At 47.8% G+C, this 13,551-nt stretch overlaps 2 protein-coding genes across 2 annotated transcripts; one reads left to right on the top strand and one right to left on the bottom strand.

The window, feature by feature from the left end:
- Window positions 1–152: 152 nt before the first annotated feature.
- Window positions 153–4,336, top strand: LOC144101303 (uncharacterized). The gene is made up of 2 exons (XM_077634407.1): window positions 153–223; window positions 1,156–4,336. The coding sequence occupies exon 2, from the start codon at window positions 1,390–1,392 to the stop codon at window positions 3,103–3,105; it is 1,716 nt and encodes a 571-aa protein (XP_077490533.1). The 5' UTR covers window positions 153–223; window positions 1,156–1,389; the 3' UTR covers window positions 3,106–4,336.
- Sirt7 (sirtuin 7) lies at window positions 4,146–13,549 on the bottom strand. Its single transcript, XM_077634408.1, has 6 exons — window positions 13,161–13,549; window positions 12,920–13,057; window positions 9,321–9,499; window positions 7,963–8,371; window positions 6,479–6,666; window positions 4,146–5,152 (listed from the first exon to the last, which is right to left on the bottom strand). Exons 1-6 carry the CDS (start codon window positions 13,254–13,256, stop codon window positions 4,840–4,842), a joined length of 1,323 nt encoding a protein of 440 aa, XP_077490534.1. The 5' UTR covers window positions 13,257–13,549; the 3' UTR covers window positions 4,146–4,839.
- Between the last annotated feature and the right edge of the window lie 2 nt (window positions 13,550–13,551).

Raw genomic sequence — 13,551 nt, 5'->3', positions numbered from 1 at the left:
TTTGACACTTAAACATTAACTTGCACTCAATTTTGCTCATGAATTTTAATTTTTGACTATTTATTTATGTATGTCTGTAAACGGCATCGTGAAGGCCAAGGGCCAAGCCGCCAAGCTCTTGGCTCAGAGCCAAAGCCATCGGTATCATCACGACGTTCAAGATGGCGACAATCGAAGAAGTCAGCGGCGAAATCTTGCACCTTATTTACGACGTTATTCGAAGGTAAGTGCTGCGTTTCTTCTGTTCCTAAGTTCGTAGTATTTAATAACAACTCTGTTGCATTTTCTTTGTAACAAAGTGTGTGAAGGTGTGGGTAATTACAAGCACGAAGTGAATCAATGTCAAGCTCGTGCAGTGCGATTTTGGTTGGTCGGCCTCAAATAAAGATGGCACATACCCACTACGGGGGAGTGGACAAGACGCAGGCGGGGAATTGCTTTCTGGACGTTCTGTACCCAGTGAATAATTTGCAAACTACTCGGTGAGACGCGCATGCAACGAGTGCAAGCGGGTATTGTAACATTTGTATAGCCCCCTTTAAAGTGTTCCTAGGCCACGTCCCTCAGCGGAAGTAGCTTGACAGAGCACGTCGAAGCTAGCCGGACCGAATTGGTTCATCTTGATCCTGTGTTCTGAGGTTGCGAGCCTGAGACGTGCAACTGCTCACTGCTACTCGCTTTTTTTGGAAAAATTTTCCGCGCCTTATAAAAGGGGGAATCTAGTGATAGAGGAAAGGGTGCAACACAAGCCCGATAGTAAAACGAGGTTTCGGGCAAGTTGGTTACTTTGCTTCCACATAACTGCAGCGTAAAAAATTACGAGCACAAAAAAGGGGAGAAACACATACGACACGGACAAAGCTGCACTCACAACTGATTTTATTTCGCCAGGAATGGGAAATATAAAGGTTCCGCCGCGGATGCGCGCGCAGCAAGTACACGAACCTCGATCACAAAACCAAAAAAAAACAAAAAACAACAAATTCCCATTCCTGGCGAAATAAAATCAGTTGTGAGTGCAGCTTTGTCCGTGTCGTATGTGTTTCTCCCCTTTTTTGTGCTCGTAATTTTTTACGCTGCAGTTATGTGGAAACAAGCCCGATAGTTTTTTGACTTGAAGTTGACGATGCCTTTCCCCTCTTCCTTCCTTCGTAGCATCGAGAAGGACTCGCACGACCCCACTCAGAAGCGAGACAGCTACGACAGTGCCGCAAAGATCCAGGAGCTGCGCGGCAAGCTGCAGCTGTGTCGCGACATGGTCAACAAGCTACCGGGCATCGAGCTCACGCGCGAGGAGCAGCTACGCCGGGTGGACGCCCTGCGGCGCCAGCTAGTGCGCAAGCGCGAGCTGCTCGTCAAGTACAAGAGCATGTGCCACTTCGACATGAAATGATGATGGCATCGGCGACGATACGCTACCTGCTGCTGCGGCACGCTTCGAACGCGGCGCGCCAGCGGCGCAGCTGCAACCACTTCGTGAGAGACCACTACTTCAACTACTTCCGGGAAAGTGGCGCTTACCGGCAGACGGTGGCGACGCGAGACGTTGACCCAAGGCCCCAGTCTTCGCCTCCGTCTACCCTTTCAGCCATCGGCGACGAGCACTTGCCAGATGCTGTGCTGTCCTTTGCAGCTGCGTCAGCCAGGGGGGAGCAAGCCCGTGCCATGGAAAAGGAGTGCTGCCGTAGAGTGGGCCACCTTTCGCCAGAAGTCGCAATTCGCGTGATGGATGCCTGGGCCACCACGCCTCATGGCGCCGGTGGTGCCTACGCGAGACAGCTTCTTCGGGCCATTGACGTCACGCAGCTGCCCCAGCCGCACTTCGTACATCTTCTGTACCTGTTGGCACTTGAGAAGTGTACTGTTCCGGACGAGTTTGTTAGTTCTGTCCAGCGGCGACTGCCGGAGTTTCAGCGTGAACAGGACTTTAAGGAAACAGCTATACTATGCAGTAGTCTTTTCAAGTTGAAGATCAAGGTCTTAGACGATGCCTTTCTCAACAGTGTTGCACAGCGTGCCAGCGATGCTCTGGAGTTGAGCAAGGACAGGTTCGACATCATAGCCGCATTGAAATTCTTGCGACTGTGCGAGCATTACAATGCCGACGTTCTCAAGAACCTGGCAAGACATGTGACCGATTACTGCCAAGAATTTGTGGTCGTTGAATGTGCCCACATGTTGGCTGCATTTTCTAGCGTTGCTGCATATGACAAAGGAACGTTCGAATGTCTTGAGCACAGAGTAGCTTCCATACTTGGCATGCACACTCGGAGTGCAGCAGGTTCATCAAGGCTGCACCCTTCCTTGCAGCCGAGGGTTAAAGACGTAGCGAAGGTGCTGTGGGCTTTTGCAGCTGTGAGTCACAGCGCAAGAAAAGAAAGTTTACAAACATCTGTGCAGTTTCTCGAGCAGCAGTTTGCATCACACAAAGATCTATACCACGTGCTCGACACACTGCAATCACTGATCTGCCTCAACTGCTTTCCCTGGGACCTCATCGACAGGGCAACGTCACCAAGTGCAGAGCGTGCGGTTTTGCTCGGCAATAGAAAGAAAGCCGCTCAGCGGCTGGCATTCGTCACGGCGTCTGCACAGCTGGCCAGGGGTGGTGCTGCTTTGCCAGCGCCGAAACTCAGCAGGGAGCCACCGCTGTCAGGGCGAGACGGTTTTGCCGAGTTGGCAGCTGTGTTTGGAGCACATGGTTTACGCGTCAGCTGCCTGCTGCCACACATCCGCATCGCTGGCGTGACATTCTCCGTGTGTCCGCGCTTATTGCGTGCTAGTTCCGTGCCGGACTTCACAGACTTGCAGCGCAAGGCAGGACTTACGGGGGATCATGCGCCTCGTCTCATCAGCGTGGAGCTACTCGACGACAGCGTCCTGGTGCGAAACAGTGGCAGGCGTCTGCGCGGCATCATGGCAGCCAAAGTGCGGCAACTGCGTGCTCTGGGCGTGTGCGTGTTGGGCGTGACGCCTGAGAAAGCCTCTAGACTGGCTACCCTCCGCGATGAACGGCAGTGGTGGAACGACTTTGTGCGAGCGTGTGCTCTAGGCGAGCCTACACCAGGCGGTCTTGAAGCTGTGCTAGATGGTGACACTGCCTGAGGCCACTTCAGAAAGTTGTAACTCTGATGAAGTAGTCTATGTGCATATCAAAGACCAGTAAAGTGTGCATTCTAAATTGCACTGGGAAGAATAAGGAGCCTCTGTGTCAGTGATTTTGGTTCTTTATTAATGTACAATACCCCTCGCAGCATGTGGTACACATCAGTGACAAACCACATCATAAATTGCATCAACGAAATCCACTAACATGATTGGAGGAAACAAAAATGCCGCGACAAATCACTCATGTTCTCTAGTAGGCTCGATTCACAAGAAAATGAGGCTTACAAGTCCAAGCAGGAAAGATCAGACATCGTATAAAGTCCTTACCAGCCATCAAAAAACAGCTCACTTGATTGACATCACAGAACACTGCATGCATGGACTGCAGCCCCTCTTTTTTTTTCCTCTGAAAAATATTTTGAATTGCCACACAAGAAAAAGTACTACATAATCGCGGATTGCATACTTTCAGTTTGGTACACAGATGAACAAGATTAGAAAAAAGTCATTATACAGATCACTCCAGCTGCATGTATGGTAGGGAGGTGTCTCGAGAGACTTGCTCTCAGTGGATCCTGCATCACTCATAGGAAAAGCTTGATTACAATGTTTTGTACAATATGTATATTCAAAGACAACTGAAAATCGCCACTCTTCTCATTCAATGTATGTACATCTTGAAAAATGCACACTGCTTAAAAACAGCACAATTCCTCGCGTCTCAACTTCGCGATTTAAAGATGTATTCAAACAAAACTGCACGGCCACCTTAACCTTATTGGCAGTCACAATGGGCAGTAAAAGACATGTACCACCAGAAATGTTCCTTGTTGTTGCAGATGGTCGAAAGGTTTGGTAAATAGTACAGGTTTGCGTAAAAACTTGGGTTTTGCAACTGTTCCTAAGTTTTCTGTGCAGAAAGCTTGCATGCCCTTCACGGCAACATACATGTGTGCAAGTCTTAGTTCCGGTCAATGTCATTTGCCACAATAATGAGCCCTGTCGCTAGAATTTTATGGGAACTTTTGTTTTTATCAATTAGGCAGTAAGGTGAAAGTGCACAATTACGCTTCGGCTTCCCAACACCATGTGCGCACCATTCTCTCGAGCCAAACTCCATGTGAGTCAAATGCAGTGCCCTCTCCATCAAAAATTAATGCACCAATGCTTTGCAGGCAAACAGCAAGAATATACAGGACTGAGTGCTTCCCACATACTCGAAACACATAAAAACAAAACCTAAAAAAAATGTGGAAATTAGCAGTGGGAATTTGCTAGGAGAGTGACAGAGTATGCAAAACCACCGGGTGTGTTTGAAGGCAGCTTCACATGCATGCCGAAAAACACTCACTAAATGCTTTTTGGTTACAATAGCACCGTGATAGTTCTCTCTGCAACCACCAGGTTCACAAGCAAACAACTTGGCCCCCAGTTGCGCTTGCCGCACTTGCAACGACATTAAAACTCCGTAACAAACAGCGGGACTCCTCCTCTTCAATATGTCTCCACCATCTGCTTTGCAAATGCACATTACTGGTTTTGCACCGAGACGCACACTTCCCCGAGTGCGTGCGCTGGTCGAAACCGCGTGTTCCTCTGGTCTGATGCCGAGCTCAAGTTTGTGCCAGCGACTCCCGGCCATCACTGCACCATACTGTCACTTGCGACTACTAGCACAACACAGATCACACCATATGACTTTGTTTTCACAGCTGGTGCCAGAAATGCGTGTCAACGTTTCCGGCGCCACTTGGCACATCCTTTGCCGTACCAGCCCACCAGCCGGGGTTGTTTCTGGCTGCTGGCCTTTTCCTCTTCGTCTTCATCTTCTCCATTGTCTTCTTTCTTCTCCTGCTTGACAACAACTTCGCTATTGTCGCACGCATCGTCGTCGTCGCCGCCATCCTCTTTCTTGATCGGCAGCGCATAGCAGTGGTCCTCGTATGGGGGCTGATCAGCCATTATGACAAGGGGCTGTCTGGTGAACGTGCATAGCTCCTTGGCCCGCACTGGCGTGTGTAGCCGCCACAGCGGATCCTTGTGCCTGCACAGTGATACAACTACACTGTAGCTCACTCAAGGTGTAGAAAAAATCGGGGGACGCTTAAGCTCAACCTTTAAGGGTACGACGCGACTGCGGTTCCTCTTGCCCATGCTAACACGGACGCTGCTTTCTCTTTCACAGTCGCACTCAATATGTGAAAGACCACGCGACATACACAAAGCCCCGCTTACCAGGCCGTACAAACGACTGCGTGACGTAGCGGTAGCATGCCTGACTCACATCCTGAAAGAAAAACTGGTAATGGCGCAAGAAACGGGGACAGAGAAGGCACACAAAAGACAGGACTGGCCTTCTCTGTCCCCGTTTCTTGCGCCATTACCAGTTTTTCTTTCAACATGAACCAACTCGCCCAAACTAGAGTTTTACTTCACATCCTGAGGGTCAGGGGTTTCCGATGTGCTACTGGTGTGGCTGGCGTCATCTGTGGGAGCAGCCTCTTGTAAAAGATTAGTCCTAATTCTTCCATCACGCTGATGGCAATGCCGACAGCGGCTTTTCTGCAACATGAGGCCTTTACGCTCTCGCGTAATAAGACACCCTAGGGTGTTGCAACGGAAGCCATGAGCTGGCTGCAATTAGCATTCATGTGAGGGTGTCCTAGCGGTTTGAGCAGTCGCTTCATATGCGGGAGGTATGGGGTTCGATCCTCAGTGCCACCAGGTATTTTCACTGGGTACAAAAAGTTGTGTCCTCTGGCCTTGCACTCTGCTTCTCCAAAGCAAAATACTAGGAAAAACGGGTCTTTGACCCCAGCCTTGCGCAGACCAAATGCATAACCCAAGACGGTTTTTAGCCAAGCAGTCCTTGCACCATTAAGATCATTTACCCAAGTGCAGTTGTACAGGGTTACAAAGAAATAAAATTTGCAGATACACACCCACTAAATTCTAGGTGCAACTGCAGCAGAAATGCATTCTATTTACAGGAGATTGCAGCCTTGTGGCTGCTTTTTGAAGCAAGCACCGCCTCACTTCTAGGGAATTCATCTAATACAACGGTGCTAACCATATTCACACTTCCGTGTCAATCAGTTTGGTCTTGCTCTAATATCTGCCGGTTGGCCTGGTTAGCTTGACTCGTGTAGTGAACGCCTCCATCCACTTGTGAAGACAACGCCCATGTTGTCTACTAGAGCGGCAAAGAGAAATGCTTTCTGCCGGCAGTACACACTATTTTGAGACCAAGAACTCTCATTCCCTTGCTCAGAATTCGCAGATTATAATGGGCATGCTTCTGAGCCACTGCTACTAAACAGAATGCTATTTAAGCATATTCTGTACCCCACCCCCAACACACTCGGCTTACCGCTCATACTCTGGGACTGCAAGCTGAAGGTGCTCCATGACAGCACGCATGACATCGTCACAACGCCCGTTGATTTTGAGCACCGCTGAGTCATCCTTGGGTGTCCACTGCAGGTTTACAATGAAGAGCTTGGGCCGGTCACGGGCGGGCCGGTCTAGCCCCCACAGGCAGCGGTATCGCCGAAGCACCTGCAAGAAGAGTAGCCATTGTCTAGACTGCTGCCATTAACTCTATATGTGCACATTCCCTGTAGTCAACAATAAACTGTTGCCGACAGGTATTACATAAGAGATGTTAGTACAGGGTACGTCGGTACAATGTAAATAACAGCTCCCATGGCTGAGTTCTATGAGCGTGAACTGTCTAACGAGCAGTTTTTATTCTGCTGGCCTCCAACTGAAAAGTACCTCTTGCCTGCTTTGAGAATTGTGACGGCCACATGCTACGAGTAGCTGCCACACAGTACAAGTGGCTGTCATATTAAACGCCATGCTGCGCTCTTTCTTGTTATTTTTTTATTCTCTTGACAATGCTCACGTAAACGTTTCTTTTTCATACAAAGAAAGCTGACCAATCACGGCATTTTGTTCTCTTGACACTACAGGCAGCACGCTAAAGTGATGAAGGATGCCAGCGAATCAAAACTAATTCGGGGTCCCTTTTGGTGAAAAAATTTGATTTATTTTCATCCACTGTGCACTGCCTACAGTCTTACGCCGCACTCTGTAATTTGTCCACACAGAATTGAGTTGACTACGTTTACTTCCAGGCCGTGTGCCAATATGCACTACTACAGTCAAACCTCATTAAAAGGGATATAAACGGATCTGTAAGCATGTTCTAATTTTGCAAGTGATCGAATGACCCCCCCCTCATAAATCTGTCAAAAACTGTTTGAATCAGTGTAAATACATTGGTGAAAGAATGGGCATTGGTTGCCTGCTTTTGAGATGAAAACTGCACTGCAATGACTACTTTTCACAGTTCCCCCAGTGTCTTATTGCATGCACTCAATTTGAGTGTCGAAAAGCTACTCCAAAATGATATGGGCATCTGCGGCATCCTTGACAGTGTGACCCAATAGCGGTGGAGCTTCCTCACAAGCGGAGGCAAGCCCAGTTGTGCACCAATTAGCATCCAAAATGGCGCACAGCTCTGCTAGGCTGGCTGGCTGATGCGTAGCCAACAAAGCCATCGCTGGGGGCTCGCGTGAAACTCTGCAAAGCGAAACTAGAACTATGCTGTCAGAGATAGGGCTACGGAGTCCTCCGTTTGTCATCACGCCTGCTATTGCATGCCATACCTCGGCATGGCCTTCCTTCAGGACCTGGTCCGATTAACAAGTGCATGCTTAACGAAACAACGGCGCAGATCAAGTGACAGGACAGCAAGAGAGCACAAACACACGCAAGCCCACCAGTGCCCAAACCAGTGAGCTTTTCATGCTTCGCACAGGAAGCAGCAGCAGCAGAAATTGTCCGAACCTTAAGGCTGGTCCCTAGGCAGAGGATAGCGTCACACCGGTCAGCAGCCCGCCCCGCGCCCTTCCAGTTGAGCGGCCAGCGGAGCCGGCCTGTCTCGCCAAAGTGCACGATGGTGTCGACCAGGTCCGCGGAGCAGGCTTGGCATTGGCGTCCCGTCCGGTGCCGCCTCAGGGCCGTGCGTTCGGTGACGTCGAAGAGGCGGAAGTACTGCCGCAGTGGCTTGCAGCGCGGGCACACCTCGAGAAACATGTTGCCGTGCACCTCAGAGAGGCAGGACCGGGGCAGGCCGCTGCGCACGTGCAGGCCGTCGCAGTTCTGCGACACGACATGCTTGACGTGGCCCGCACGTTGCAGCTGTGCCAGGGCCATGTGCGTGAACGTCGGGCACGCCTGACTCAGGTCCTGCACGCTGTGCGGGGCAATGGAGAAAACGCGGGGTGGATGCTCAAAATCTGGCGTTTCTTGAAAAACAGGGCCAGTATTTCACGAAAATCTGTTTCACCTTTTTTTTTTATGACTGGTGCCAGAATTGAAAACAAAAAAAAACTATAAACAGGAGCACCATTTCATGAGTGTCTTCATTCTACACTCTGCCATAGTTATCAGTGACTGAGCAAGAAGAATCTTTTGCAAAATGTTGGGCCTTTGCCTTTTCTTGTTGTCACGCAATGAAACGGCACACAGAAAACATTCAAGTGCCAAATAATCTGCACATGCAGCTGCAATGCCCATGCTGAACAACAAAGGAAGATATGCCACGGCTCACAAGTGTTTTGCCACAGCACTGGCCGCCTCCAAACAGCAGCTGCTAAAACGTGTGCGAGAGTGCAATCCACATGCCCCAAGAGTATACAGGGCGCCACCCACGCTGCTAGTGCAGCAGAATTGAACAGGCAGCAGGCTACAAAATGGAAAGCGACCAACTGCCCGAACATTAAAGACACCAGAAAAAAGGTAGGACTGCGCGAATGGAACAGGAAAGGAGAAAGAGTAACGAAAACGACAGCTGCAGACTCGTACTTGTGGCGGCACTATCTTGCGTTTTAAGAAGTACGCCAGGACATGGGACTAACAGGTGGTCACGGCAATGAGGCTCGCACACGATAACGCAGCATCATGCTTCGTTTGCACACACAAAACGGAGCCCAGGGTATAAGAAATATGATGTAGTAGAACGTTCTTGCAGGCCAGTGAGTTCATTTCAGAACTCTTTCTCCTGTCCTGTCCCATTCGCTCAGTCCTATCTTTTTTTCTGAAATGAACGAACTAGCCCGCAAGAACCTTCTACTACATTAAAGACATCACTCGGGAAGGTACACTTTGGTGTCAATGACGTGCAAGCACAAGAAGTCACCCACTCAGGCAACCGGTGACCCTTGTTAAGCAGGGTCCAGACACCAGCGGGCCCCCGATAGTCTGGGATGCATGCCGCCGTGCTGATGCCGGCACCCGTGTACACCACCAGGTGGCGTGCCCCCGCTATGGCGGTTGCCAGATCCTGGCACTTCTCGGCCAGCACCGCTGGGGGATCCTGTACCTGCATGATGATGCGTGTGTGGGCCCACATTGACAACCTACAGCCCACCTGTGCTCATCGTGTCTCATAGTAATCTCAATTCTTATCACTCAAAAAGAAGGTGGGGTCAGCACATTCAAAAGATATATAATGCCACCAAAACTGTTGACTGACTTCCATAACGCAGATCGAAGCCGGCCACCTCGCACCGCATGTATCAAATGTGCTAAATGGTAAACATGTCTGCTTGTACACAAAACAAAGAAACTGAATTGTTACACTGATCACCAACCATTCTATTACATCTTAACAACCACTGTTTTAAATTCTTTACGCACCATAGCCAAGACAGCAGCTACAAGGTACGCCATATTGAAAGTCTCCGGAAACGATTTTACCGTTCGGGGTTTAATTTGCACCGAAGTCTCGGCATGTAAGCTTCTTGGCATTTTACCTTATCAAAAGGATGTTGCCATCACCAGGATCAAACTGGCAATGTCCAGCACAAAATCAAAATGCAATCCATATTAAGCCACCACAATGAGTATTTTAGTGCACCTTGATGTTCCTTCACTGTTAGCCGTAATTAATTGCTACGAAGTTAATTAAGTTGAGCACAGTAGTATAATGCAATCCATATTGAGCCCCCACAGTGAGTAATATATTAGTGCACTTCGTGTTCCTTCACTAACTACCTTAACTAGCTGTTAACAAGTTAATTACAACAAGTCTGTTACAGGCTGTAATTTTACTAATATCCAAGGGAATTTAAAATCGACTCTTTATCCATTTTTTTTTTCACCGGAGCAAGGGATAACGCCACATGCGATGTTAATAGCGGTACCTCATGTCATGATACCTAGATTACTTGAGAGACGTTGCATTTGGAGTAAAAGTTTAAAAGGAGGTCAAATCTCATTATGTACATTAATTTGAAACCTCTAATAGAAAATAGAACCAAATAACTAAGATATAAAATTGTGCATGATAAAGCTGAATATTAGCACAGTACTTCCTTCATTAAAAGGACCCTGAAATGATTTTGATGGTCATATTCTAGTAAAAAAGACCTGTAGATGTCATCTTTGTGAGTATTCAAGTCAAATTTCAAAGCACTGCGTGGCCCTATTATTTGCGAACAATTTTTACAAATTGCTGCTAGCAGTAGCTTGCATCCAATTAGGGCAACACCTTACTGTGTGTGCCCTACCTCAAGTGGACTGTATACAATGTGCAGAATTTTGGATGTTCCGAACACACTCCCACGCTACTACGGATGATGAGAACTTTCGAGTCGCGATCACACCCTTGCGCACTAAGCGCTGACTGTACATTACCGATGCCCTGATCGCTAGTTATGCGCTACGCACCGCAAACAGAGAGAGGCAGCGCAAAGCCCGGATATCACTAACTCCATGACTGCCAGTCGCGCTGTACTCACCGCGAGTAGCGAGCTGTGGCAATGTGACTGTAAATAAATCCCATCAGCTGTAAATAGGCCTGCGTGAATGCATTTCTCATGTTTCTGCATACGCATTTTGTTTCTTTTGGTTGCTAAATCTTTGAATGAATCTTCACTACCGGGTGATATGAGAACCGCCAGACTCAAACCGTTACACAAAACCGGAGATAAAATGTGTTCAAAACTGCCACCCCATATCACTAACTTTAACATCATGCAGAATTGTAATTCATAAACATATGATTAATTTAATTGAAGAACACAACGTCTTCTCAAAAGTACAGCATGGGTTCAGGTGTGGATACTCCACCACCACTCTTTTAGTAAAAACTATACACGACTTTGCAATATCAATAACTGAAGGAAAACAAACACAACTTTCATGGAGTTTTTGAAGGCCTTTGATAAAGTGTTGCACTGCAAGCTACTTCACAAACTGGGTTATATAATGAATAATAAACTACTGACACGAAAGCAGCTTTCTCATACGTTAAACAATACAACTAATATCACTCCTGTTGATTCTGGCATTTGCCGGGGATCCATACTGGCTGCCTTTCTGTTCATGCTCTTCATAAATGATATTGTTGATAGCCTTTCTGTCCACATCAAACTGTATGCAGACCAATATGTGTTCTACAGCACTATTAATCACTATTAATGTCAACAAACTGGAACACATCCAACAAAAAACAGCAAGGTTTATCTTCAACAAATATGGCCATGTTTCTGTCCGTGAATTACATGGAAGAAGTGGCTTTCCATCAGTAAGTGAAAGAAATCGTATATATATAGATTGAAGTTCTTTCCCAGTTAACAATAGGTCATTACAATGTTATCACATCTGGTATTTTCACTTCCTCATCAGGCTATAAAACAAGCCAACAACATGATAGAACAATAATTACACTTGTTTTAAATGCTCATTATTCCCACGAACTATATTTGAATGGAACAGCCTTACTAACGATGCAGTTACAATGAACTCATTAACATCATTTGAAGAGAACTTTAAAATAATTTGTTCATATTGTTTTGCCTTTATGTATGTGAGCCAGCTGCATGAACTCTTAACTTCACCGGGTAGATTGACAAACTGAAACCAGGCGTTTTAATGCGTCATTCACCATGTAGTACTGCAATTAACTGTGTGTTCATTTCTGTAGTTTCCATTTTCTCGTCAGGTTTTTCTTTTTGTTTGCTAACTGTGTGTCTTTGGCAATACTATAGCTGCTAGTTCTGACATATTGTCCAGTTCTCGTCACTTAAAGAAGCCTATGCTGTGATTTCTATTTTTTTTTTTGTTAATTACTTTCTAGTGTGTTAGTGAAAGAAACTGCGTGTGTTAGTGAAAGAAACTGCTTTGTAAAGGGATTGAGAATCCTGTAAAGCTTGACTCTCAGCAACTGCTTGCCATGAAACCTAAACAATAGAGGTACGAGTGAGCACATCCAATAACATCATTTCGTCCAGTGGCCTCAATTAACCTAGACACCACAACCCGAAACTACTGTAGCAAATTCTGCGCTCCAACACTGTTTTTCTGCAATCGCCGGAAAGAGTAGCAGCGCTAAATGCTCTGCCCTATCGGCAAGCGAAAATTTCACATTTTTCGCCCAACGTTGAAATCGCACGACGCCAGCGTCTTCACAAACATTATCGCGCTACCCCAACAAATGCTCGTGCAAACCCGCAATCCATTGAACATGCAGTTTGCACGAGCAATCGTGGAAAAATACGGCAAGCGGCACAGCAGAGCAAGTTTGGCCAGTGACGGTTGCAAAACGCCTGGACTGGCCACAACCCCATAACTGCGAGCTTATTTTTGTTGGGGCCGTACGAAACTCTTCCGCTAAACTGGTGCAACTTTGCCGGTACGCCGTTCGAGACGGGTAACACGGACCCGATTCAACGCATAACCGCACCGAGTACCGATTTCATGAGTTGAGGCCAATGTTGACGAGTTGCGTAGTACATACCTCCTGGAGCCGTTGCTCATTACACCGGCGTTTCCGCGACCGTTCCTGTAGGATCTGGACCAGGTCACGAGAGTTCTCCAGCAGGCATTCTTCGTCTGGACTGCGCTCCCAAGCCGGCTTCTTCATCAGCTTCCGAATCTGCGAGCGAAAAGCATTGAATACGTGCCCTATGCGGCCGGAGCGCGACACCCCTCCTCGGGGGGTTTATTTACAGGGGGAGGCCGAGCAAGACGCGACCTACGTGTCTGGTTTTAGCCTGCTCCTCTTCTTTGAACAGTATCCTCCTCAGGTCTGCGGACTTCCGCAGCTCACGACGGGACGATTCTAGGTCCTCCATGCCGATCGCTGGCGCCTAAGAACTTCGGCGGGAGATGTTTTTATCCTTTCCCCCACTACGACCGACAAGTCAACAACCAGATTTGGCTGCCAGACGCCATTGCAGAACGACGGGTTTTTGTATACCTACGCTACATACTCCTTGTTTGTTGTAAGGTGGCATCTAGCGCCGCGGCGGGCCTTTGTTTCAAGCGATGCAAAATTACCAAAATGTTATTTTTCTGACCATGAGCCATACATCAGCCAGTGCCTGCATCAGCTGATGTGGAAATCACTCGTTGCATGCCAGGCAACAT

Source organism: Amblyomma americanum, chromosome 8 (assembly GCF_052857255.1).
Source record: "Amblyomma americanum isolate KBUSLIRL-KWMA chromosome 8, ASM5285725v1, whole genome shotgun sequence".
Classification (NCBI taxonomy): Eukaryota; Metazoa; Arthropoda; class Arachnida; order Ixodida; family Ixodidae; genus Amblyomma; species Amblyomma americanum.
The sequence above is the reverse complement of the archived record's forward strand: the minus strand, read 5'-3'. Positions and strand labels throughout refer to the sequence as shown.

What these genes read in the sequence shown, in the direction of transcription:
- Sirt7 (XM_077634408.1), bottom strand. Translation starts at nt 13,256, where the DNA reads ATGGAGGACCTAGAATCGTCCCGTCGTGAGCTGCGGAAGTCCGCAGAC. An exon ending in ATGAGCAACGGCTCCAGGAG is followed by an intron (nt 9,500 to 12,919) that starts GTATGTACTACG and finishes ATCATCATGCAG; the next exon opens with GTACAGGATCCCCCAGCGGT. An exon ending in AAGGGTCACCGGTTGCCTGA is followed by an intron (nt 8,372 to 9,320) that starts GTGGGTGACTTC and finishes TGCCCCGCACAG; the next exon opens with CGTGCAGGACCTGAGTCAGG.
- LOC144101303 (XM_077634407.1), top strand. Translation starts at nt 1,390, where the DNA reads ATGATGATGGCATCGGCGACGATACGCTACCTGCTGCTGCGGCACGCT.